General features: G+C 40.2%; 3 protein-coding genes across 4 annotated transcripts; 2 read left to right on the top strand and 1 right to left on the bottom strand.

Annotated features, from left to right (window-relative positions):
- Nucleotides 1-825: 825 nt before the first annotated feature.
- Nucleotides 826-5,266, bottom strand: parp16 (poly (ADP-ribose) polymerase family, member 16). Its single transcript, XM_079450363.1, has 7 exons — nt 5,055-5,266; nt 3,476-3,672; nt 3,255-3,392; nt 2,883-3,089; nt 2,356-2,527; nt 2,047-2,191; nt 826-1,633 (listed from the first exon to the last, which is right to left on the bottom strand). The coding sequence occupies exons 2-7, from the start codon at nt 3,662-3,664 to the stop codon at nt 1,498-1,500; spliced, it is 987 nt and encodes a 328-aa protein (XP_079306489.1). The 5' UTR covers nt 3,665-3,672; nt 5,055-5,266; the 3' UTR covers nt 826-1,497.
- scamp5a (secretory carrier membrane protein 5a) lies at nt 5,170-16,007 on the top strand. Of its 2 annotated transcripts, none has more exons than XM_079450365.1 (7): nt 5,170-5,304; nt 9,072-9,127; nt 9,648-9,767; nt 10,816-10,972; nt 11,076-11,177; nt 12,840-12,957; nt 13,503-16,007. In XM_079450365.1, exons 2-7 carry the CDS (start codon nt 9,121-9,123, stop codon nt 13,686-13,688), a joined length of 690 nt encoding a protein of 229 aa, XP_079306491.1. In that variant the 5' UTR covers nt 5,170-5,304; nt 9,072-9,120; the 3' UTR covers nt 13,689-16,007. The 2 variants fall into 2 exon arrangements, with proteins under 2 accessions (XP_079306491.1, XP_079306490.1); XM_079450364.1 differs by lacking the exon at nt 5,170-5,304 and adding an exon at nt 7,970-8,214 and having other exon boundaries at nt 13,503-16,006.
- Nucleotides 16,008-19,097: 3,090 nt separating this feature from the next.
- LOC306890882 (inhibitory synaptic factor 1) lies at nt 19,098-27,919 on the top strand (the record flags this gene model as incomplete). Its single annotated transcript, XM_079450898.1, has 2 exons — nt 19,098-19,232; nt 27,368-27,919. The coding sequence occupies 2 exons, from the start codon at nt 19,098-19,100 to the stop codon at nt 27,917-27,919; spliced, it is 687 nt and encodes a 228-aa protein (XP_079307024.1).
- Between the last annotated feature and the right edge of the window lie 59 nt (nt 27,920-27,978).

The raw sequence follows: 27,978 nt of genomic DNA, 5'->3' as shown, positions 1-27,978 counted from the left end.
GTTAAATGACATTGTTTGAAGCCAAGATGCTCACTGAAGAGAGGCGGATTCAGGAGAGACAATTCAGGGAGGCATTTTGTTAGGGATATTGATCTAGGGTTTTTATGACTCAAGTCATTTTTTTCTGTGTTATTATTAGTCCTAGTAAAGGTGATTGAGTGCTGTATTTCAGTGTTTTACTTCTTTATATATATGTTTATTTTAATAAAGACCCTGTTATTCTAAATCCTTCCTCAAAATTCCTGTGCACGTCCCTGTTGCTACATAGAAGACCTTCTCAAATATATTAAAAAAATATATATAAGATGGTATCATTTATGTTTGCATTAAAGAATACACTTTATAAATCCACCACCATAACTAATGAGGCATGAACACTAGAAAGCTGAAAGTATTTTTCTCTCATTTCTCAATAACACTTTACAAAAAGCACTAATTTATGCAGTGATGGATTCTCTAACATGAACTAACAATAAGCAACGTGTTAAAAGTAGTTACTAGAAATACAATTGTACATTGTTCTGTGCATAACATGAGCAATAAATGCTGTAGTATTGAAGTTCATGTTAACAAATATAGATCATGAAAAAAAATCTGAACCTTAAGTGTTGCCCCTGTTTCTTATACGCCTTAAGTTATCGACGTTCACACAAATGAGACTTTATTTCTTAAGATGAAAACATGCCGCTTCTGTTATCATTCATATATTACTGCCGTTGATAAAAACAATGGACAGACAAAACCTTGATCGTGCCAGAAGCCATAAACAGAAGAACAGTTCACTACTGTCTTTCTCTCCTTAACAAACACTCTGTAATGTCTCAATGAATGTTGTATTTATTTATTTGAATATATTCACTATTTAGATCATCAAGAATATTTAGTTGATAAATGAGACGTTTATGCAATATCAAGACCTGTTTTTTGTCTGTGTTAATAATTACAAACCACAACGATGTGGTGCTTCTGCATAGTTGACTTTATAATTTCTTCTATAAATCCTTTGTTTCCTTCTACACTTAAATTAATATAAACAAAAAAACACTTTACAGACCGCCTATGAAGTCCATATGTTTCTTAAATATATTAATATAAGCAGCAATATTTCCAAAGTCTAGGCCAAAAAAATCCATTAAACCAATGTAGTAAATCCGTCACTGCGACAAATGTTTTAATTTCCAAATTCTAATTATACATGCTATAATATAACATCCTTGGTGCTCCGTTACATCTCCACATAGACGGGAAGCTACCAATAATGCATTTTAACTTCCATAAGATGCAGTGTCTACGTAATTCTACATAAAATAAAGACGTGTAGTGATGGTTAAGCTGATAAGACCTTATAGAAACAAAGCGACACGAGGAGGAATGTTGTATTGAGCAACAGGAAACAGTTCCTGAGACTTTTCTCCTTGAACAATTCTTTTTCATGGTAGTTTTGGTGTGTACAAGGCACTTTGGACAAGAGCGTTTATGTGGCATAATGGGGCCGTGTCATCGGAACATTCTGTGCCAGAAGGACTGGAACGCAGATGAGTTGAAGGCACCGATGAATATGAGGAGAAGAAGATATAGACCCATCATTATAGCAAAATGATGTCTGACCAGCCATGATGTTCCTCCAGCGTGTCTAAAATCATATCAGAGCGCATCATTAATAATCTGATTAACATTGATGGGTTTGTAAAATTATAAAAAATTGTTTAAAGGTCCAGTGTTCTTGGAGGATCCATTGATAGAAATGCAATAATACACATACCTGTCTTCAGACCTCACATAATGAAGTGTTATGTTTTTATTACTTTAGAATGAGCTTTTTCTACATACAACCCAGGTGCCCTTGCATGGAATTCACCAATTTGTTTTTACAATAGCTCCAAACTGCTAGAACAAGAGCACGTTCTGTAAATACGTTATCTACTTTGTAAAAACGTCTCTAATAATATTGGCCTGCTTAATGTTAAAATAAAGATTTGTCTTATCAATTAAAATGCAATAATAAACTCCTGCTGCATGCGCATGCTGACATAATAAAAGTCTTACCGTGATCTATAGCGTTGCTGAGAGTACACCAGCAGATATTTCACTCTTACAAGCTCATTGTTGGTCACCACAAAGTACTTCTCGGGCACCTCGCCCCCTTCGCTGTTCCTGGCTCTTAGACGCTGGCGATCAAGGGTCTCAGAGTCTGAAACAAATAATGACAGTGACAATGTGTATTTATTCCTGAAATAATGACAACACGCCACTCACTACATTTAAAACGTGGTTGGTTGGAACCAAGTTCATAATGACTTCCAAAGGCCTTATGATCTGTATACATGGGAGACATACGTTTAAAAAACACAGTACCTTTCTTTTTCACCTGACACTTGACACCGGGATGGTCGATGATTTCACATAAGGCGATGCAGCTGAGCAGCGGGCCGAGGACGCTTTCCTTCCATCCGTTACCATGGGGACTATAAAGAATGGCCATGCTGAGGTCACTGGTCAGGTATGTGCCTTCCCCAAACAGTGATGTCTGAAAAATTAAATCGATCCAAATGAATAGCAGGGTCATGAGTTCAATATCCCAGACATTCCAAAAAATAAACATATCAGTTGAATGCTCTGCAACTCTGCCAGATGTAAATGTAGGCCTACGGCTATAAATGTTGCATTAAACCTAAAACACTGAAATCGAGTCTGAGGTGTTCATATGTGCTTTGTTTCAAAGCCAACAGTTAGATAACACTGAGGGTTGTAATCACAGTCTTAACACCTATTATCTAAACATCCTCTGATAAGGGATACTCAACCAGATTTCCCAGACACAACACTTCTAGATCTTTCGGAATGCCAAAGACATCTTTTGACAAATAAGACCATCACTTGACCTTATTCAGATGGCAGTGCAATCCATTGTGTATGATGGAGTGAAAGTTTTCCAGTCTGCTGCCGTGGAATGCATAGATGAGATCCCGTCCCGCCCGCGTCCTCTCGAACTTGGAGTTGAGCAGATCACAGTACTCAAGTTCAAAAATATAATCGGGGGCCGGGGCAGATAGCCCCTCGGTCTGGGTCAGCTGACACAGTCTGGAAAACTAATGGAGAGAATAAAGGTATTGAAACAAGCTAATACTTACAGTATATAAAGACATGTGAAAATGTGATGTTTCAGGTTTTTAGGTATTAACCCCCCTCCATAAATATGAGTAATTATTGCTATAGCAGCAGCTTATTATAAGAAACCGGACTTTTAACAGTACTTCCTCTTTCTGGAGGGTCTTCACAGCAAAACTCTTGGAGGACAGAACCCAGTGTACAAGAGCCAGATGATGGTCTCCATGTCCATGTCCCAGACGTACCAAATCCCTCACGTTTGGTAAAGCGTCAACATCTTTTTGCTGTTAGGAACATGAAGCTTGTAAACTACACAACAGCCTACAGTGTATACAGACTCATGTGTTAGCCTAACGGAAGATCTTACCAGCTCCTCATAGTCTTTGATCTCTCCTCTCAGGTATCGAGGAGGAAAGGGTCTGAGCACCGAATCCCATTTGTAGCTCTGTACGGCCGCCAAGAAAAGGCTACAGCGCAGGTCAGCCGCTACAGGGTCTCTGTTCAGACAGGAGCACACCAGCTCTCTGACTGCAGCTGTTGGGAGAGGCGGCTGCATTCCCAGTACTGAAACACATTTGAGTTGAATGCAAATCAATACAGACATCCCCGCTTAGAACAACACGAGGTTCAGCGTGTTCAGTTCAAAAAAGATTTAAAGCAATCTTTTATCTATTTGTTTACTATACAAGATAGTTGTTACTATAACACAAAACGTAATCTTGCAAAGTTTAACAAGGTTTTACTATAGTAACTATACTTTTTGAGTTTTATTTGTAATAAAAAAAACACAAATAGTTCAACAATATCAATATACAATTTACAAGTATTCATATATATAGTAACATTTTTAATATTACTACAATTAAAAAGATGGGTAAGTTTCTTAAAGGCACCACTACCATGTATGTAAACAACTATTACAAATACAGTTGAGCTCAAAAGTTTACATCCCCCTTAAATCGGAAAAAGCTACAATCATTTTCCGAAGATCAGTGGACAGTATAATGACTCGGGACATACTAGAAAGAAACCATTAAACAATTATGACAAATCATAAAAAACTGACAATGATTGTTCAGGTAACATCACACAGTATTAAGAATCAGGGGGACCCGTGGCTATTTTTTGGAAATACTGTTATTATTCTTTGGTGTAAACTTTATGTAAACATTTACTTCGTGGCAGGAGTAAACTATTTCAGGGCAGGAGTAAATTAAAAACAAACTCTTATTTTTAAAACTCCTCTTATTTTTACAAAATGTTCAGCATTTTCAAGATTCTGCAAGGGAGATGTCAACTTTTGGGCTCGACTATATTAAATCCAAAACTGAAGACAATTCTTCAGGATAAGAAGTATGACGCTCGAATTATAATTTGTCAACATTGATCACATGTTGTATTACTTATTGATATTTACATTATCATTATCATCACATTATTATTATTATTATTGTTGTCTAGTTAAATGAAACCCTTATGCAGGTCAAAACCAAATCCAATATGGATAAGATATATAGGTCCACACTTCTGTAAATAATCTTCTATATAGAGTTCAACGTTTCTTTAGGGAAAACATCGCTCGACATAACTTCAACCATACATGCCAAAATCTGGCTTTAAATTGGACTGATAACTTATGCTAGTTTAAGACTGACGTTAGCCGCCACGTTAACAGCTTGCTAAACTCATCTAAAGACTTTCCCTTAAAGATGAACGACTAACGCTCACAATGCGCGCTGTGTGTTAGTTATTTGCTCAGTCAGTCGTCTGTTTACTTAGCTCTGCTGCATTTGTTTACATTCTTAGCCTATTAGCTGAGCTCGAGATTGCAGAACATCTCTCGGGTCTCATGACACACATCTTCTATCGCTTTAACGGTCGGCAAACTTATACTTGTACGTTACCTATAGTTACAGCGAGAAAAATAGCACAAGCACATCCCTTACCTGATTTGCCCGAGGTTCAGGCATCTGAACGCTACCGGAAGCTAAACGTGGCCAACAACTTCTGCTGCTCACCTGACTGAACCCTTCCAACAGAGGGCGCCATCTAGCGATGTTAGGTTTTCACTGAGGCTATCGGATGACAAACACGTCACCAATGACGCCCGACGCTTCGTTTCACACCCACCCGTGACTGCTCCGTTCTTTGACACGCCAACATGGGTTGTTGCAGCTACATATATTTACTATAACCGTGAGTGAATGTGTATCTGTGTGTGCATTTATTTCTTCCTCCATTCATGAGTTTGACTTGTCCACATCCACGATACAAAATGTTATGTTCATTGTTTTGAGTAACTAGAAGTATGCGAAACAGCTCGTTGTCATGTAACTGTCACTTGATTTATGAAGGTATTAATCTACCCGTGCATTCATTCATTCTTAAATGAATGCGTCGGTCCATTGTGAAACGCTGCTTTTCCCCACGCTTTCACAAGCTGAGGTCCCAGTCGAGCATTGATTCAGCTTAGAGTTATTAACCTTTTTCCGATACAATGTTTTTTTTTTTCAAAAACGGAAGTGAGCATCCCTATGCCCAACTCCCTTGGAAGGGCCGAGCACTTGAAATGACGTCTTTGAAGGGTCTCTTGCGTACGCGTTTGGAGCTCCCTTCACAAAGGGAATTGACTGGCCAAATGTAGGGAATATGTGATAAAGGAAACCTATTTCCAAGTAGATATTTTTAAACATATTAAAAATACTTTCCTGTCAACAAAATTATCTTTATACTAGATTTGAACCATCTGTAATCACATTTATCACTGACAAAAGGAGTGAGAGTAAATCCAACATTTGTAGGGAACGTCAAAATCCCGTATCATATTTGCTTCAAAATGCGTCGCGAGAACTCGTAATCCAGATCACGTGATCACAAACGGAAGTCGCTTCCTTGAAGTGACACTGGGGGTGCTTCTCAATATCCCTCCTCGTCTCCTCGCTCCTCTCTCCTCCATCCTATGACCCGGAAACCGATCGAGCTAAGCCATATTGAAGGACATCTCAATTCTCTAATTAATGTAAATGTGTGTTCTTGCCACTGTTTATTAATTATTATTATTATAATCATTATCATTATTGTTTACATGTACAAGACACAATTTAATTCACTAATAATAACTGGTAAAAAAAATAAGAACAAATGTGGTATTTTGTGGAGGTTGAAACGGTTAAAATATAAATAATTATATCTTATGTTCAAGAATCCCGATGTGCAAGCTAAATCCAGCGGTGTACAGTCATCATTAGTTGACGACGTTTTGAAGTGACGCTAAAGAGCGAGGATATCATTTCACTAGCTTCGATTCCTCCGTCCTTCCGTCTTTTCCTCGCTTCCTTCTCTCGCATCCTGAAGAGGTGGAGCTAAGACACGAGGAAAGGAAGAACAAATGTGAAATTATCTATCTATCTATCTATCCATCCATCCATCCATCCATCCATCCATCCATCCATCCATCCATCCATCCATCCATCCATCCATCCATCCATCCATCCATCCATCCATCCATCCATCCATCTATCCACCTACCTCTACCATACCTCTACCTACCTACCTATCAAGCTGTCTCTCTCTCTGTCTGTCTGTCTTTCTACGTACCTACCTATCAAGCTGTCTCTCTGTCTGTCTTTCTACTGTAGAACATTCTAAATGTCCCTGCGTGTTCAAAATTGGAGGGAGGCCAGTCAAAGTAAATCTTGAAGTTTATTGATCAGAAGATTAAAAAATACAACAGCTGTTGGGTTGCCTTAGACAAAGTGTCTTTACAGAAAACAACCCCGGAAAACAGTTCCGCATCATATTTATAGTTATTTCACGCCGTCTATCTTCTCTGTGGACCGGTGACGTGTTGCCTGGTATTAGTCCAATCAGCTCTCACCCCATCGTTCTCAGAATGTCTGCAAAACATTAAATGACAACCTACACAGCCCAATTCTACCCAGCAACAACATAGTTTAAAAGGTCAGACAATGTAATGTGTGTGTGCATCTTTTTCAGTTCCATGCATATATTCTGAGACCTGAGCTGTCTCCTGCTACTTCCCCTTTTGCATGCTCTCGAAACCCACACTTCCTCTCGGAGTACACTCAGTATCAACTCTTAAGTTTTGCTTGATTTCACCCTCATACTAATTATATTTTCAAGCATTGCAAGCAAGTATTAATAAGAAAACATATCAAATGTAATAGCACTTCTAAAACACATTAAAATATTCTTCACTACCTACCTACCTATCTAGCTGTCTGTCTTTCTTTCTACCTACCTACCGATCAAGCCATCTCTCTGTCTGTCTGTCTTCCTACCTACCTATCAAGCCGTCTGTCTGTCTATCTATCCATCTACCTCTACCTACCTACCTACCTACCTACCTACCTACCTATCAAGCTGTCTGTCTGTCTGTCTTTCTTTCTACCTACCTATCAAGCCATCTCTCTGTCTGTCTGTCTGTCTTCCTACCTACCTATCAAGCCGTCTGTCTGTCTTCCTACCTATATCAAGCCGCCTGTCTGTCTGTCTATCTATCAAGCTGTCTGTTTATCAAGCAGACTGTCTGTCTATCAAGCTGACTGTCTGTCTGTCTGTCTAGCTCCAATGGATGGTTTAATTTAAAAATAAAAGACATTATTTTTGCAATTCTAGCTTTTTGGACCTAGTTTTACACGAGGTTAGTTTTAAATGCCAATTGACCAATGGGACACAGAAATGTCTTAAGATGAACAAAAAAGCACCCGGAATCGATTATGTGTGAACAATTCAGGTCAGAATGATGCTGATGGGGATGAATGGCTATGAAAAACGAGGCATACTTCAGTACCGCGGAGAGCAGCCGCACTGTGGCGGAATGAAGTATCGCGAGTGTTCCAGAGGATCCGCTATTATTCATCAGCATCATTGCGCGCATTCATCCCTCGCCCAACTCAAACCCGCTTGCGTGCGTGTGTAGGAGGACCGTGACGTGATTGTTTTTACTCCCAAATCCCATCTCATAATATAACGGGATTGAAACATCAGTCTTTGCATCGATCATTGAATGGACAGCGGTTTATCAGATGAGAGCGAGCGCTAGCACGAGAGGACATAATCGCGGGTGAACGCACGAGACGGACGGTAAGGGAACGTTTAACCTTTAACTGTCGGGTCGGTGTTATTCACACCTCTGAACATATTCGTGATGCACTTGCGTGAAGAAAAACACAAACGCATACGATCCCATTGAGAACTTACAGATAAAACATCTCCGGGTGGAGCGCCATCGTTGAAGGGCGCGCTGCTCGACCCCGATGCTTTTTTTGGGGAAAATGAAAGGATGCTATAACGTTTTATGTCCTCGTGTTCTCCTGATAATCTTCGTTTTAGGTTTTAAAGCTGTCAGCCTGGATGAACGCTACCTAATGTTTTTTTTGTAATATATTTATAGCACCCCGGCCGGTGGTAGCCTACATGCCCTTCACGTTCTTACCGGGGTTGGTTACTACAGCCAAGCGATAAAAATACCACGTATGATCGTTTAATCTTCATTCCTAAAAATGATATCTCGATTGGACGTTTTTTAAGTTGCATCCTCAATCTCGTCTATTTGACAGCTGGTCAGATCAGCGATGATTTAGAAACCAGGCCTCACCTAGTTTCCCTTTGGTATAAAATACAACAGGTTTTGTTTCAAGGTTGTGCAGTGTTTGTTTACAGATCAAATATCTTAAGTCCTGAGTGAGGAATTGCATCATTTGATTTATTAGATACAAACATATTATATATAAAATATCTACTTGTGTGTTGAGTTGTTTATAAAGTAAAAGCCCTTATTCCTTTGCCAACCTGTTTTTTACTTGTTGTCATAATGTTAAATTAATGTTATATGACAAGTTTGCCTTACAGTGGAACACAGACAGTGATTATTTTTATAATATAATAATAATGTAATATAACAACAGAAGTGTTTGTGTTGTGTGTGTTTTGTCAAACAGGTTTTTGAATATTAAAGTCTGAATTAGGCGAAACAACTAAAGCATCTCCATGGCAGGTGAGAGCTTTACGTTTGATTTTCTTGAACCAGTGAAGATGTTAAGTGTTATGATTTTACTTGTGCTGTTTTAAAGGGACGGTTTTCTCATCATTTACTCACGCTCCTTTTATTTCAAACCTCTGACTTCCGCAGAACACAAAAAAGATATTTGGTACCCGAGCAGAGCCAGAACTGTTTTCTGTCCATATAGGGTTCGGGTACCAAATATCTTCTTTTGTGTTCTGCTGAAGAAGGTTTGGAACTTTCTTTGAAATACATTATTTTTCTGTTCTGCTGAAGAAAGAAATTCACACAGGTTAGAAATGAAAAAAGGGTGAGTAAATAATAACCGATTGTTCATTTTTTGGGTTGAATTATCAGTGCATACAGAACTGAAACTCTTAGGAATGTTAGTACAGTCTGGCCATATGGCTCACGGATATATACAATGTCAAAAAACATGTTTTGCAAAAATGTTTTGTTAGTAAATCATGGCTTAAAGTGTCAACTTAACTGTGGCATTTGGTTTGGTTTACAGAAAACAATTTTCCTCCTCTTCCACGGTTCATTCCATTGAAGCCATGTTTTTACCAGGACTTCAACGAGATTCCGGACCAACACCGGACTATGTGCAAACGGCTCTATTACTTATGGATACGTATGTTCAAAAATATGCCAACACATGATTTTACCTTTATTTTGCACTAAACTAAACAGCTTTTCTATATCGTGTGTTGCTGTGGAGTAGATTACGGTCATGTGGCATTATTTGCCTTTGTTTCCTGTAAACACTGACAGACACACAGAAACAGGTTTTTGAGTCTGATCTGACATTCTATGAATACAAACATGCGGGGTTTGTCATATGACTCTAATGTTAGTGTACATATTGTTTTCGTTGTATGCCGCAAGCATTACATTTGCTTTGGCCATGTAGGATATTTACAAACATTCTTTTTTATTAGCACACATTTTGGGAATTATTTCAAACAGGTCTGGGAGTTGAAAATGTTTGTGTTTGTTTACACACGTTTCGTACTAACACCCACAGTGCTAGTGACAGCTGCACTTTAGGATTAAAGTGTTTGTTTGGTTCTTATTTTTAACCTGTCGTCAGATTATCCTTTGCTGATAGATTTTAGTCATTGGCTGCGTCCGAAATCGCATACTGTGACAGTATATACTGAATTTGAATAAGTACCTACCTATCGGCATTTTAAGCAGTACGTTCTATATAGTATGGGAGTGGGAGTAGGACATACAGCATCCACCATGTTTTATGGTCATGTGACCCGTATGCTCTTTGACCTATGTCATATATACAACCTTCACGTGAGCATTGATAAAAACATAATTTAGCCACGAGAAATTCATTTATTGGCACTTACATTAAAAACGGACAGTTTTCTGCTATATTTATTTGATTTACTTATGAAATCATGGGATATCACGAATCTCGGCAGAAGAAGTAGACCATTCGGGGTATTTCTCGCCTACTGTTTTTTGCAGACACGCTATTCATGACTCATTTTCTCCTACTGTTTAGTATGAAAGTAGGCAATTTGGACGCAGCCATTGTGTCTGGAAAAAAAAAGCTTTGGGTGCTGTTTTTGCAGCGTGTGTCCTGTTGCAACATGTAATATTACAATGTAAAATATAACATTTACCAACATTTTTTTATTTCATCTGTTATTTTTCCTTCTTAGTACACAGTGCCACCCTAGCGGTGAACCTGATTGGTTGTCTGGCTTGGATGTGTGGTGGGGGCGGAGCAACCAATTTTGGGATGGCCATACTTTGGCTGATACTGTTCACCCCATGCTCCTATGTGTGCTGGTTTAGGCCCATCTATAAGGCCTTCAAGTACGATTTTTAAATATTGTTTTCAAGATGATTTTAAACTGTCTGTCAATTCTAATCGTGTAATCATACGCTGTGCTAACACGGCACGCTATTTCTCTTGCAGGACAGACAGCTCGTTCAACTTCATGGCATTTTTTTTCGTATTCATGGCACAGGTGGTGATAAGTATCATTCAGACTGTTGGAATTCCAGGATGGGGAGTTTGGTGAGAGCTGTTCATTGCTTTTAAATATAGGTCTAATGACTTTACATTTCCTTCTATTCATACGGATGCAGAGATTATTTTCTACCCATGGTTGAGTTTAAACCCCCAAAAAGTTCATATTGGACCTAACCATAGGTTAAAACAACCCACCATAGGTTTATTTATAACACCGTGGTTGGCTTGTCCCTTTTCGACTCAAGCAAGGGTTAAAAATAACCCAGCAGTTATTAGGAGTGTATACCGTTTTTGAACATCATTATCTTTATTATTCTATAATTAATACTACCAAAATAATATGCTGTACTACAGAAATTTCACTATATAGTCCAGTAAATATTACAGTATACTACAGTTTTTCTATGTGGGCTACCACAAAATTTGCTTATCATATTCTGGATGAAGTTAAATGAATAATTAATATATTGTATTTTTGTTCAATAACACTGCATTTACAAATTGAAATCAAAGTGTTAAAGATGTTTCCTAATTTTTTCACAAATCTTGTAACTCATAACAATATTTTGTGGTATTGCAACCACTTTGCATTGATTCAATTATGATTGAACAAATCATGAATATTTCACTTGATTCGTTTAAATGATGATTAGTTATCAATATTTTATTTACTTGTTACATTTACAGACACATGATTCATATTTGGATAAAAATGCCGGTTACTGAAATTCTCCAACTTCAAGCAATATTGGAGTGAAATACACATTAACATTAAAAATAGGACCACAACATTGTTGAATTACTTTATACTTTAAGTAAAACGCACATTACTGTAAAAAATAAAAACATATTTAGCAAATGAAATCCATGTTACGCCTTTATCTACCCCAGTGGTTATCAACTGGTTTGCTATGGGACCCACATCCTCCCATGCTCATCAAGCGTCCGTTTTTTTGAGCCACTGCAGTTATTCAAACATAGTGTGTGCTTGTAGTTTCTATAACAAGTGATATACAGCGTGCACCACCGCATTTGCGTTAGTATAGCATAAAGATGTTTGAGGTGAGAGGTCGTGCAAAGTTATGTAAATAACAAAAGAATCATGACACTCACATTAAGCCTACCAACATGTCTTTTGACTGCAGATATTTGAATGAGACAATGTGTTTTTACCTAAACTGCATCTCTCAACAGCTTACACAAAGCTTTCAAAATAAATAAAGTCTCGCATCAGATAAACATTTAGAATTACTTTTTTATTGTTGATTCTGTCGAACTGTACTCTCCGTGGGTTGAGAAACACTGATCTAGACGGTCCACTTTGTTTAAGTAAAGCGAAAAACAGCGACATCGTCAGGAGGAGAAGCGAATTACAGATAATATTGAAATCCTTCAAAGCACGCATTATTAATCAATTGGAATCAGAGAATTGTTATGTTCTACCCAGCTCTACTATTTATGATTATTTGCCCCCCTCCAACACCGCTACGGCCCACAGTTTGGCCAACACCAGTCTAGTGTGACCAAAGTCCAGTGTGACCACGCCACTGGAACCAACACCACTGTACAATGGTCGAGTTACAGTCATGTCGTAACAGATTATTCTTAGAATATGCTATGTTACGTTTATAATAAATTATAAAGTTATGTTATATTCTCAGAATTTTGCTAATGGAAATAAAATGTCTTTACATTTTTGTATTACAGCGGCTGGCTGGCCACCATCACTTTCTTCAGCACTAATGTCGGTTCTGCTGTTGTTATGTTGATCCCAACAGTAATGTTCACTGCCGTGGCTGTGCTCTCTTTCATCGCCCTCACCAAGGTAACAGTTATTGTTTCTTCATCAATATTATCTTTTATATACTGTACATACACAGATCACACTTTATTTTCTCATATATTAGCAATTACTAGGTTTGGACGAAAGCAAGTGTGGCTCGCCATTTTAATCACATCTTGATAATATTAAAGGGATAGTTTACCCATCAGGTTGTTCTTAATCTGTATAAATGTCTTTGTTCTGCTGAACACAAAGGAAGATATCGGAAGAATGTCAGAAACCAAACAGATCTCATCCCCCATTGACTCCCATAGTATTTATTTTCCCTACCATGGCAATAAATGGGGGATGCAACCTGTTTGGTAACTTACATTCTTCTAAATATCTTCCTTTGTGTTCAGCAGAACAAAGGCATTTATACAGATTTAGACCAATCTGAGGGTGAGTAAATGACAAGATTGTCTTTTTTGAGGGAATTATCCTCTTACTGATCGATTTTGCTGTTGCAGAATTTCACTTAGTGCTAGAAACGTATCTATAACGCATCTATGACCCACCGTTAAGTAAAAACACTTTCTCTCGCTCAGGTCCACAACTTATACCGTGGTAGTGGTGGAAGCATGAGTAAAGCCCAGGAAGAATGGACCACTGGTGCTTGGAAGAACCCTCAAGTGCAGCAGGCAGCACAGCAGGCGGCGATGGGCGCCACCCAGGGGGCAATGCAACAACAGTACACAGCCGCCCCAACCTATAACTATGACGATCCCATGTAGTTTCTTTCTGGTCACAACGGGGTGAGGGACAGTAACAGGGTATTCGGGGAGAGAAAGAGAGTCATAGTGTTACAAAGAAACAATCGAGCAAACAGAATTGAATACAAACAGGTTACAATAATGCATACACACTTGCGTAAGGGTTTTTCACAGTAGCTAGTGAGCTAGCTCAAAGTTTCTTTCGGACCTTAAACCCCATCCATAGGAGAGTCTCGGTTTTGCCACGTGGTGTTACGGCAGATTTTAACGATTGTGTATTGTTTCTTCACTAAAACACCAATAAGGAGACATTCCAGATCTCTCTCCCTTATTGTGTTTCTATAGTAACTAGATTCTCAATTTTGTGTTTCGCCTGTGGCACTTGATAGCCAGTTTTGGTTGGTCATTAGTATTCAACGACATTTCGACATTTTAGCAAACACATTTGCTTAAGACGTCTTCAGTTTAATGCATCAAGAGGGGAGAACAGATCAGCATTTGAAAAATAAATGGATTGTTTTTTCGCTACATAACTTTTTCCAGGCTGTTTTTTATTTGTCATAAAGGTATACAGGGACAGCCATATGTTTACATTATTTTTGAGTTGTGATGTTTGTTGGTATTTTCGAATGTGTATTCATGTTAACGTTGTTTTTGTTACCTCAGGATCTCATTTTAGGGCATTAGGGAAATAATTGTACATCTGTAGTTCAGTTTAGACACTTTTGAACGTGGAGTAAATATTAAACCTACTATTACCCACCAAATTATTCTATATCTAATTTGATTTCAGTCCTGATATTGTACAAATGGACTCTTTGATTTGAATAAATATCTGAGATCATAATGATTTGCGAATAACTCGAGACCCTTTACTGAATTTCAGTCATTTTTGTAAATATCAAAATGGTCTGGATGGTTTAGTCTTCACTAAGCAAGTAAAGCACACTTTTAAGTAATACTGTCAGAAGAACAATATATACAGGATCATATTAACAATTATTTACTTACAGAGCTTGTGTCTCCCCAAAGTCAATTTGTTCTTCACATTTGCTCTGTTACGCATTGACAAGTAATCGCTTTGTTAAATTTGCAAACAATCAACATTATGATTCAATAGAGTTTTTAAATTGACCAAATGTAACATAATAGACCATTTATTTAGATTTAAATCTAAATTTGTGGTCTATCTGGTTGGTAATAAATAGATGGTTGACTTTAGAAATGGGTCATTGCTAAATGTTTAGCAAAATGAAAAATAATGAAGAAGTGTACAGTATATGTAATGTTTATCTAAATGTTTTAATCAAGGCTTGTAAAATACCTTCGATCATTTCAAGAACTGTGAAACGTTCCATAAGCCAACGTGCGATATTATTCACATATATTTGGGGAGTTTTATAAGTATTTTTCGGTTTGTAAAGACGTGTTTATGTTATATTTTTTATCATGTGTATGCAATTGAGTGTTTTGAGCATAACTTACACAGTGTGATGCATAGTACACTCAGTAGTGGGCTTGGTGAGACAGGACATGTAGTTTAAAGCTTTGGCTGACATTTGTCCCTAATTGACATCCGTGGGTTTATAATTCTCAGAGTGCCCTCTGTTGGATTCGGTGAAGGAAACATTTACCTCTGACAAAAAACATTCACGGACGCAATGTTGATATCTGCTCTGATTCAATGAGAAAATAGACGACATCGAGTGTGAATGTTCAGCCACACCAGCAAAAGCTAAAGTCACTGTCCTTTGCCAAGATCTGTCATCTTTTGTGCCCTGATATTAATGCCTATATATCCTAGTTTAAAGTAGCCTTGTTAATACTGTAAAGTTACGTGCGTGGAAGATGCCAGTAGAATAACAACAAAAACAGATAGTAGTCTTTGTATAGTGAGTGGTGTGTGGTGATCGGTGCATTTGTGAATTGAACCAAACCATGTGCTATGTCTACAAAGGCGCTATGTGTGTGTGTGTTGATGTTTATTCATTTGTCAAGTCTGAATTAGAATCTATTGTCGACAAGAATTACACTAGATCTGTACTTTACATCCATTTTAATGTTCTTTTATGTACTTTTCATGTGACTAAATGTCATGTATATCCCAATCTAGCCATATTTTCCCTAAGCTACTATGTTTACTGTATTAAAACATATTTTAAGTTTCCTGATCAATGAAACTCACAAATCATTCAATCATGCAAATGTCGAGCTATACAATAGTGATTTCTGAAGGTGGTTGTTTTTCCAAGATGACTTGTGTTGTTTATTCTCATTACTTTTTATATAATTTTTGTCTCTCCCTGATGAATGGTAAATAGATAAAATGTTGCATTGTGTGTCCTTGTGTATTATTTTACTTCAATTTAAATTTCCTATATATGTAATATTCACCAGTAGATGGCAGAAAAGCAATTGGACTGTATCCATCTGCATACTTCCATACTCCCCTTATTAATTCTGCAGAATAGAGAGTAGTATACTGTATATGGAGGCCAGATTTGTTTGGCAAAAATGACCATGCATGCAATTATAAATGCATTAGCTTTTCATTTCAGTCTGCAAATCTCAGCATTCGGCCCGGTTTTAGTGAAGTACACTACAACAAATGAAGTAGTTTATAGAGCCCATTAAAGGGGAACTGAATAATGAAAAATGAATATTCTGACATGAATTTCTCAAGTCGTGCCCGTAGACAGCAGCGCAACTGACTTTAAATTGGCAGAATGTCAGTTTCATTGCTGTCTATGGGCGGGAGTCAGAAAGAACGAATGGAGGGTGAGTAGTTCATGGCAGTCATTTTTGGGGGGAGTTTCATCAAAATGGTAGTCAAAGCTCGGTGGTAAGAGCATTGCGTTAACAACACAAGGTTGTGGGTTGGATCCCAGATACCTATGTTAAATGTATAGGATAATGCTATGTAAGTCGCTTTGGATAAAAGCGTCTGCCAAAACGCATACATGTAAATGTAGTCAATGGTGCCCCAGAAATCTAATTTGCTAACATTCGTCCAAATATCTTTCTTTGTGTTCAACCAAAAAAATATTTATTGGAACGAGTTGAGGTTGATCTTGAGGTTGACAACATTTTTTGGGTGAACTACTGTATGGCTGCGTCCAAATAGCCCCACTTGGGGTATTCTCACAAAGTACTTACTTACAAACTACATTTGACTTTTTTGTTAAGGAAAACACAAATTACAAAATACATATTTTAAATTAATTTGATCAAAATACTACCCATCTCTGGCTGAGAAGGCCTTTCATTGTGTTCTTTTTGAAGACTTTACGGAGCCTGATGAAATCGGTACAAATACGTCTTCTAATATCTTCAATTGTTGCGTATATTATGTTTTGGGCCAACACGTTTGGCTGTCCGTTTACACAGAGGCGATGTTTTAGGGGGGCTGAAAACGTAAACTTTTGAAAACGGGTCTCAAAGTGCAACCTTTTGAAAACGCCGGCGTTTTCGTTTCCATGTAAACTGCAACACGAAACTTTCAAACTATGACGTCATGCGCATGCGTATAATGTGCTCAGGCGCGCGAGTATAGCCCGTACTGTGAGCTCTCGATGCTTGACTATGTATTAAAGTTTTTCCTGAATCCATGTAAATGCAGATCGTTTTGATAACGCTGTCATGTGTACGTGGAACTTATCATAACAAAAAGGAAAAACTTTTCCGTTTTTCATCGTGTAAACATGGCCCAAACTCATTGACATTTGTGCAAGCAATGATGCTATAAAAGACTGGCAAACTGTCTCTGACAGAGATGTATAGACGGAACCGCAAATGTGACCCATATGTTGACGCGGTAGGTAACTTCCTTCAAAGGCCACATATTTGCTCGTGAGCATTATTCCATTGTATGTCTTTGAGACCATATGCCTCGATACACATTCCTAACCACGTTTGTTGTTTCGGAAAAAAACTTGTTTTTTCCCAACAGTTCTCATCAGAGTTCTCATCGGAGGCTCCTTGGAAATAATGAGCATTGCTCAGGACATGCCTCGTGCGATGTTTTGAAGAGTCATTATGAAACAGGTAAATTGGAAATTCAAACTTGCTGACACAGTTCCCTGGTCGATTTGTGATATGGGACAGGAGAATGAATACGGGCAGTTGTGAGCTCCCCGCATAATTATGGTAGGAAGAGCGGTTTTCTGATGTACTTGCGTCTTTCTTGCTATTCATTACTTTTCTTAATGGGATCATCTGCTGCGCGACTATTGCTGCAGAGCGGGCGCATTCCCGATGCACAAGACTGCACTGCAACACTGAATTGAATTCATTTACTTGCTTGACTCAGATTGAAAAGACTCGACCTCGGAAGTGAGCGTAAATGTGTGGTGTGTGTTTGTGGGGAGTCCCATATAGAGCAACTAAAGGAAATAAGTATGTGTGTTTGATGCTTGAGAGAGAGAGAGAGAGAGAGAGAGAGAGAGAGAGATGCCTGAGCATCACTGAGTGATAGAGAACAAGATTGAAACAGTGGTGTTGAGCGTGTATCCGTCTCAGTGTTATCTGAGCGTGCTCAGATGGGGTAACAGAAGAGCTACGTGGTGCAGGAACACAACAGTGGGAGCACAACAAAGCCTGGCAACTCCGCAGAAGCTTTTTCTAGACATATGGAGCAGCAATAAACCCGAAAAGCTATCAAATCTGGACCCAAGCCACGGAAGCCGAGAGCAAAGCTTGTGATTTCGGTGACTCTTAGCTGAACTGGACATCCACAAGTCTTTCTCTCTTGCAGGATCCTTGACATTTGAAGAGATTTATTTTCGCCGTCCTCTCAGGTGTCACACAAGATGGATTTTTCCTGCCAGCTCTCTCCTGAATTGCCAATTTGCTGGTTAGTGTCTGTGTATTATTCATTTTTCCACCTGTGCTCTTGCGTTGAAAATCTTTCTGTGATGGAAGATATTGATATTTCTGACATGGAGTGATTCAGCATCCAGCAGATTCTTGACAGATGTCTTGGATGCAGTAGTGGATTGGCATCTCGGTATGACCGGAACAGCAAGTAACTTTCTAAATAAAATACAAATGGCTTATTTTCTGTCTGTCTTGATGACCAAAGTCTTGATTTTCAAAATAATACCCGATTATTTATTTTTAATGCGCAGACAAGAACAAAGCTCGACTTGAGAGCAGTCTCTTCGAGTTCATCATCCATTTTTTCACTTTCTAGCTTTATTTAAAGCTTTCCCTTTGAATTTTGAGAAACTCAGCGTTCTTTGACTGAGATCAAAGTACCTGAACGTGTGATGTCAACTCAACGAAGTTTCCACAAACAGCCATGTTTACCGTGTTTAGACCCGAAAACGGGTCTTTCATTCAGATAGGATCCAACTTCGCCGAAGGGGTCTTCAGACATGACGCCCAGAGTCCTCTCCCCTCGTCACGGCTGCTGTCGTCCCCTCGTGAAGGATGTTTCACTGCGCAGTGACGGGACCCGAGCGCCCTGACCGCAGAGCAGAGATCCGCAGGCACATTAAGATGGTCATGGAACAGCTGGAGGAAGTTCTCGCAGAGCTCAAGGACGTGGCCAAAGAGCTTCGAGAGGTAAAGGACACACCGCTTGCTGGTTTGGATGTTAAGTAAATGCTTTAGCGGGTGTTAGCGTGAACTGTTTCCATCAGCTAGTTTCATGGTCAGGTCTTCGTGGAGACTGAAGCAACAGTTGGAGGATAAGCTTCATAAGCGAGTCGCTGAATATCTGAATAAAAAGAACACATTCACTTAATAGTATAGAGGGTATGGTCGTCGCTTTACCACGTGAACACCATGTGAGCACGCCAGAGAGCGGCCCTGTGGGTGGCAAAAAACTCAGCTTATGTGCATTATGAAACACATTTGCGCAACATTTCAGTGTCCAGGAACACCCGATCCTTTGTTAGTTGTAGGGAAGTCGTAAGGATCAACGTCGAGCGCAGCTGCTTGTAATTTCAGCAAATAATTGAGTTTTAGTCCCGGTTTCTTTCTTTCTCCTATTCTCGTTTTGCAACCCAGCGGAGCGTGTCCCGACATGTTGACGTGGGAAAGTGACGTCAATACATACACTCTATATTGGCACGAACGCAACCCAGCTTTTTGTTCTCTATCGCCATCACTGTTTGAAACATGAAATTGTGTGAGACTTTACGAACTTATTTTCTTGATGAAATCAAATGAGTGATTTTCTGGCCTGACAGCTCAAATGATCATTTATTATTGTAAATTTACCATTGGGAATGAAAAACGGATCTTAAATTCTTGCTGAACAGATTTTGGTTCAATTTTACACAAAAAGGTTACGGGTTGCAGTTTTAACGGTAACTGTATTGCCCTCTATTGAGAAATAGCAATAATAGTCCACATTTTGGGTACTTTGGCAAAAAAGAGTTTGGCCGAATGTTTGCTTCAGTGTTTGAGTTTCCCCCAGATCATTTTTATCTTTGATTGCGCAACTTTCTATGAAAAGTACTGAAGATTCTGAAGATTAAATGTATATTTCCTAACTTTCTGGATGTTATTTAATCGTAATGACTTTTAATATTGAACATCAAACTGGTGATGTATTTTAACATTTTCTATATACACACAAATGAATTGTATTTTCCTGTCCTCTTTTGATTGAAACGATATGTCGGCCCTGATCATCGGCTGTTATCCGATAGTTTGAAAAAAAAGATTTATCGACCGATACCGATTATTGACTGATATCTGTCCTTCTCTTACTTGTGTCCATAAAAAAATATATTTGAGATTGCATCTGCGATTTTTCTTTCTCACGGGCTGCTGTGAAAGTTTCTGTCACGTTTTATCGTAAACATAAACAGACTCTAGGTCTCAAACACATGCATGCCCCTGTACTGTACATCTACAATAGTAGCTGTTGGCGTGACAGCTTATCATCCAAACTGTAACCAACAGATACATTAACAAGAGGAAGACTCGCTTGTCAACACCCGCCCATGCTGGCCTGACACCCCACACAAGCAAGACGTGATCTGTGATGTCTAATTATCACCCGGCGCATCAGACAACGTGTGCAACAAGCATTACGAAATCCCATTTCCCTGTCTTCCCACCTGACAACTTCTCATCCATTTTACAGTTATCTCTCTTTGTTCCGGGCGAGCGCTTCGCAGTTATATGAGAGGACATCTCCTTAATTAATCTCTCTCCTCGGGTGGATATCTATCCGTCTCATTACTGTCACCCAGTTTATGCGCGTCCCAGACTGGCATTTGTCTCTTCATCTCAGTCACAGCTCTTCTGGATTTGTCTCATTTGTCTCCTTGGCCAAGTTCAGGCATGACCGGTGGCTCCGCTGTTGTCCAGTTAACACCTCCATCTGTCACTCCCGCCTCATGGCAGGGCCTTATTGTTAATACTGACATCTTGTTACGGTTATTTGGTGTGCCACACGACCTTCCGTCCTTCAGCTTTCTATTTTTCATTTGACAATTTTGATTTGTTTCCTGCCATGTGGAACATGTTCACCGCTCATTCATTGCTGTTTCAACGCGATATAAACTGTAATTAAATTGTCAAATAGTTTATCTGACACGTACAGTGTGGTGGCGCAAAGATCATTGTTTGGGTAGCTTTTTTAGTTTGCCAAGCAACAGAGGCAACTGATGATTTAAAGGAACAGTGCATTCAAACAATTTCACTGGTGTTCTTTTCTGTTGTAAGTAGGAGTAAGGAGGACATCGTTTTTTTGGCCAGACAGTACAGTGTAGATAGACATGAACCACTAGCTTGGATTTGTACTCGGGTACCACTGGCGCCGACAACAGGACATTTAAAAATATATATATTTAGGGCTGTCAAACGATTAATCGTGATTGATCGCATCAAGAATAAAAGTTTATCAGTTAAGTGTTTAATACGTGTTAGCAAAACAATATGCACGCACTGGGACATACTTACAGGAAGCGTGAGTGGCCGATGTTGCCTAGAGAACATGTGGCCATTAACTGTCACACACATCAAAATACAGCTCTCCTTTCCATGAAGGCTTTTATTCAATTATTATGTTTACTTTATACTTACATTTGTTAATTTAGTGACGCATCAGTTACTGTATATCATTTATTTAATGCAGTGGAGCGTCACTAAACTCACCATAATACTTGCGGTGAGTTGTGGGTAATATCATTCATTAGAGTGTACATGATTCTGCACTTTTCTTATTTCTACCGGAAGTAGTAGACCATCCGGGAATATTTGGAATACTCTGTTCAACATACTACGATTTGGACATACTATTCTAATTTCGAATACTATTTAGGACGGATAGTATGCGGACGGGGCACACAATGTAACCAACCATTACCCTTTTGGGATTGCTGATGTCACAAACCTGGGAAAAGGTTTGTTGAAGTCCTTTAAAAGTGATTTCCTTTTCAGTGCACTTTGAGCATTGCGACTTGGCAGGTGACAAGCTTTTTAAATACTTGTAATAGTTTTAATTTGCAACACCCACAGACAAACATGTGAGGGAGTGAGCAGTAGTGATATATGAAAACAAATCACGAAAAATGGGGATTGATTGGAGATGGAGGTTTCTTCAAATTGTTCAAATGAATGCGAGAAATATTATTTGAGACAATGAGCAACACTTAAGTAACACGAGTCAAACGCATTTGACGCATTCGCAAGTTTTATTCATCATTTTTGAGAACCTGACTAACAACTTTATGGTTACTCTCTAACATCGGTAAGCAATCTTATGTTTTAAATTGTTATACAGATTTGTATGCTTTAATCTGAAATTGTCATTTTACAATGCAAATAAATAAGGATGTAAAATATAAGAAAGTAGAATATTAATATTAATATTATCGGGTCTCCAACCGTACTGCGTGTTAAAATTCAATTTCCAAAGAAGTGAAGAGATGTGATGGGTCTCTACTGTGTTTAGATGAAGCTTCGTCACACAAATTGCTTAAATTGTTCAGATGGTTCCAGCTTGTTCCAAAATCTTCTCTGTATAAAAGCCTTGGAGGCTTTGGCACTTATCTGACTTCGGGACCCTGCTTCTGCAGGTATGAAGACTTCTGAGACAAGCTGGATAATAAGACAAAGATGCTTTTAACTTTTGTAATGGCGTGGGATTCACTGCTCCACCTACATAAATTAGATTTAGATGGTGGACTTAAATGGACTTTCTGTGTTTTGTTTTTGTGTTACCATTCCATAACTTCTTTAATGAAGTATTAAAGTTCTCTTTGCTCTGTTTAACAGACAGTCACGGTTTATTATCTGTGTCATGATCCTGCCTCTCCTTGTCTTGGTTTTCGAGTCTTGTGGCAGGATCATGTCAGTCCCATGTGTTTTGTGTGGAGAAAGAGCATTGTTTTGGTTTGAGAAGCCATGCTCTCTCTCCGGTGTCACGTCCTTTAGCCCCGCCCCCTTGTTTCCCTGTTTGCAGTCCATTAGTGTTAGTCTTGTCTCCAGCCCTGATCCATCCTTCCCTTAGTGTTTCAGGCCCCTCACCTGCCTCGTGCAATCCTCCTGTTAGCTTTCCCTTAGTGTTTCATCCATGTCACCTGTGGCCACTCTCCCTGTGTCATCAGTCCTTGTTAGTGTTTCCCTTTATCAAGCCCCAGTTTCCCTCTGTCCCTGGTCGGTTCATGGTCATTTTGTCATTATCGTACCTCCTCACGTCACCTTGTTGGATTATTCCTGTCTATGGATTATCGTGTTTGTTCCTGTTCTAAGTTTGTGGAGTTTGTGGATTTTGTTGATTTATTATTCAAAGGACTTTGTTTGTTTTGTTCCCCATGTGGGAAGTTTTAGTTTACACTTTTGTCTTGTTTTAGTTCATGTTCTCCCCATCGAGGGTCTTTTGTTTAAATAAAGTTTTTGTTATTTAACTCTGCTGCCTGCGTTTGGGTTCTGTCCACACACCGTGACAGAATGAACCGACCAAGAAGAACCCAGCAGGCAGCAGTGTTTGCTGCAAGGTCCTGCCAGCCTCGTCCCCTCTGCAGCGTTCGCCAGGATAACTCAGACCTGGCGGACTACCTTGATAGGTTTCTGGAAGCTGCAGGAGAGGTGGTCCTCGGAGAGGAGGAGGTGACCGCAGCATTCATCCACGGCCTCAGGGTTCCCCTATCTCCAGCGGAGACGAGGAGGCTGAGACCGCTGGACTTCGAGGGTGTGCTCAGGTTTGTCATGAGCCGACCGGAGCCCAGGGTCTCAACTGCTCCATGTTTTGCATCTCCGTTGGGCCCCATCCCTGAGGGTCTTGCCCTGAAGCTCGGGGTGTTGACAACCGCCGCGCCACCAGCCTCTGCTCCACCATCAGCTAGCCTCCGTGGTAGGCGTGGACGGAGGGAGTCGTGGGACTCCCCGTCCGACTCTTCCAGCACGGAGATAGTGGGGTCCCCCACCGCTACTCTGCAGCCGGCCACACGTCCTGTGAGCCGGTCAAAGAGGAAGAGGCAGAGGAGAGTGGCACCATCCTGTCCAGCCCAGCAGCCGGTATTCAGCCCTGCCCAGGCATCAAGTCCGGTGGTCCCGTCCAGTCCGGTGGTCCCGTCCAGTCCGGTGGTCCCGTCCAGTCCGGTGGTCCCGTCCAGTCCGGTGGTCCCGTCCAGTCCGGTGGTCCCGTCCAGTCCGGTGGTCCCGTCCAGTCCGGTGGTCCCGTCCAGTCCGGTGGTGCGTCCTGCACCCAGTCCTGCCCAGCCGGCCTTCCAGCCAGCGTCAAGTCCTGCCCAGCCGGCCCTCCAACCTACAGACCAGTCAGCCTTGCCCCAGCCGTTCCCTACTACGGCCGTCCTGTCATGCCCTACCCCTTCTAGTTCCTCCCACTCCAAGAGAGGTATCCCTTCCATGCCCAGACCTTCCTACCCCACCCCTCCGCCCAGCTCTAGGAAGCAGGGTCCTGTCCCTCCTAAGTCTCCACCCAGTAATGTTCCCAAGTTTTTCCCACCAATTCCGCCTCCCCCCTTCCCATTGATGTTTATTTTATTGTCCAACCCCAATCCCTTTCTAGTCATGTCAGCCCTGCCCCTAGTGTGTTCTGTTCTGTGTTTATGGTGTCTGTCCTCCTGTCTGTCAGTCTTGTCATGTTTAGTGTGATCTTGAAGAACTCCTGGAGGAGTTCTTTAAGGCGGGCGCTCTGTCATGATCCTGCCTCTCCTTGTCTTGGTTTTCGAGTCTTGTGGCAGGATCATGTCAGTCCCATGTGTTTTGTGTGGAGAAAGAGCATTGTTTTGGTTTGAGAAGCCATGCTCTCTCTCCGGTGTCACGTCCTTTAGCCCCGCCCCCTTGTTTCCCTGTTTGCAGTCCATTAGTGTTAGTCTTGTCTCCAGCCCTGATCCATCCTTCCCTTAGTGTTTCAGTCCCCTCACCTGCCTCGTGCAATCCTCCTGTTAGCTTTCCCTTAGTGTTTCATCCATGTCACCTGTGGCCACTCTCCCTGTGTCATCAGTCCTTGTTAGTGTTTCCCTTTATCAAGCCCCAGTTTCCCTCTGTCCCTGGTCGGTTCATGGTCATTTTGTCATTATCGTACCTCCTCACGTCACCTTGTTGGATTATTCCTGTCTATGGATTATCGTGTTTGTTCCTGTTCTAAGTTTGTGGATTTTGTTGATTTATTATTCAAAGGACTTTGTTTGTTTTGTTCCCCATGTGGGAAGTTTTAGTTTACACTTTTGTCTTGTTTTAGTTCATGTTCTCCCCATCGAGGGTCTTTTGTTTAAATAAAGTTTTTGTTATTTAACTCTGCTGCCTGCGTTTGGGTTCTGTCCACACACCGTGACAATCTGATGGTGTTTGAAGTCAAATATTAAATAAAGGAAACGCATACCTGTGTCTGAACATAAATAGAATTCTGTATTTCAAATAAATAAAATATTCACCAAGAAAGATCATTATGTTGCTAAGCAAACATAAGTAAGCAAGAGTAAAACTAATGAACTTGCCGGGCGAATGATTGATTAAAACAAACGTTGTCGGTTCTGTGTGCATAAGTAGTATCATAAATTATGCAGAAAACTGTTAGCAAAGCCACTCTTTATATCATCCGTGACAGTTTCTTCACCCCTGTGAAGCATCACTTCGATCTCCGATCAGTGAGTATGTGGTTGGCAGGAATGCATTGAAAATGTACTGTCTGCAAGCGCTGAACAGGGCACGGTCCTGTGAGAGATGATCTGATACCTCCTCCAGACAGGACACTTTCAGTCCTAAACTGCATCTCTCTGAAAACTTCATCCCCGGCGCAGCGCTTAGAATTCCCAACAGGGTTTGATATGTATTTGCAAATACAGTACATTATGTTTGCCCATCTTGGTCGTCTGCATTGCAAAAAGCTTGGCATTGTTGAGTGGCAGGTGCGGTTTGAATGGGTATTCGGGTTGTTGAATGCATGTCATTTGGGCTCTTCCTGTTTACATTCGACTGCTCATTACCGAATCCTGACCGGCAACAGCCAGTCGCTGAATAGCCTATCTGCTATACCATACACATTCACTAACACTAAACCCTGTTATACACAGCACACCACTCCACAAAAACGTTGCGTTTGGCACCAACAAAGCATTGAACCCATCGGATTCAACGCTTTTTGGAGTGATATTTCATTAACTTGTGATATTTATAACTATTTATAACTGCCGGGTGATTATAACTCAATGTCGTGACTTTTATCTTCAAAAACCACAGGAATCAAACATAAAGTCACTCATGAATAAGAAATTCAGCCGGTTAATACAGACAAGAGGGACTCGATGAGTTTGCAGTGAAAGGCCACGTGTTGCTATAATCATATATGTGCGCATCACGTTAAGCTGTGATCAAAATTTACAGACAGATTTTTTCATCAAAGAGGAGGCTTGCGCGGACGGCACTTCTGCGCTTTGTTTCGAGTCTATTGTGGATCAGCCTTGAGACCCTGTGCTGGTAAAGCGAGGGAAGGAATATTGATAGGCGAATGGTTGAGTTCTTATGTAAGATACAGTTACTGGCACAGCGGGAGGACAAATTCCCTTCAGCACAAACAGATATTAAATATTCGATGCCGGTGGGTGCGATGGAGAGGGATGGAGGGAGAGGAAGATGGAAAGGAGAGATATATGCTTATTATTAATTTATGGCTTTTGCACTGCAAAATATATCAAAATGCAGACATTCCTGTGAAAATACAGCAGAGGAATGTGTGGTTCTTTTGAACTAGGACTACAAACTTTAATGTTCAAGTTTTTGTGTGTGGTTGCTAGGGTGTTCTAGGTGGTTGCGAGGAGACTGTGCAATTAAAGTCATGAATTTAGCACCATCTAATGGTGAGGTTGGGAATTGCAACCAATGGCTCACTCCAATCCTCCCTTTTGAAGCACTACGGTGGTTCTCACAGGACTAAAATTTCTTCACGTTTTCGCTTCTTAGCCGAAGGAGATGACGTATTTGCTAAATGCGCTCTGTAGAGCAGTTTGTCCATTTAAGGCTACTGAAGAATCAACATGGCGAATTCCATGTTGGGGACCCGCAGTGTATTTAGATAGAAATAGCTCACTCTAAGGTAACCATAACGCTTTATTATGTCTTTATACACATCTTGCATTTTTGTCAATAGATCCTCTTTAAAATTACACATTGGACTTTAAATTGTAATTTATTTTCAATTTCCATTATGGCAATCGTGGTAAAATGTTTATTGCGACGCATTCAAATTTTATACAACGTTCTCTGTTTCTTTTTAGGTTGTGGCTCAGATAGACAGATTAACATCAGACATTACCCTTGACCCTGAGGATGACCTGACGTCGACGTGCTGCAGCGAGGATCACGGGACAACACCGGACGATCTCTTCCACACTGAGATGTTATCGGACAACCGTGACCTCTTACTGCACAACTCTCTGCTAGATACAATCCGAAAACCAACCACAGCCAGGAAACAAGATTTAGACCTGTGTCGCAGGAGCTGTGGAGATTTACCTGCTCTGAACGGACCAATAAAGCTTCCAGACAGCACAAAAGCCTCCTGGCTTTACGGCTCTGGAGGTCATGATGATGATGATGAAAATGGAGGTGGATTGAGGTCATCTAGACTCTCGTCCACCGATTCAGTGTTTTCACCTTCACCGCGGTTTCTGACTCCCACATCCGTTCGTAAAACATATTCCAGACCGGATTTGGCCAGAGGAGCTCTGTGCAGTTGCAGTACGCAAACGGTTTCCGATAAAAGCACACAAACTCAATTTCCATACATTCCAGCCAAACAAAAACCTTCAAGTGGATACATGAACTAAATCTTCTGTCATTTGTTTAATTTGATTTTGTGCATCTGTATTCAATACAATGCTTAATA

The sequence above is a fragment of the Barbatula barbatula genome, assembly GCF_947034865.1.
Source record: "Barbatula barbatula genome assembly, chromosome: 25".
In the NCBI taxonomy this organism is placed as follows: Eukaryota; Metazoa; Chordata; class Actinopteri; order Cypriniformes; family Nemacheilidae; genus Barbatula; species Barbatula barbatula.
The sequence above is the reverse complement of the archived record's forward strand: the minus strand, read 5'-3'. Positions and strand labels throughout refer to the sequence as shown.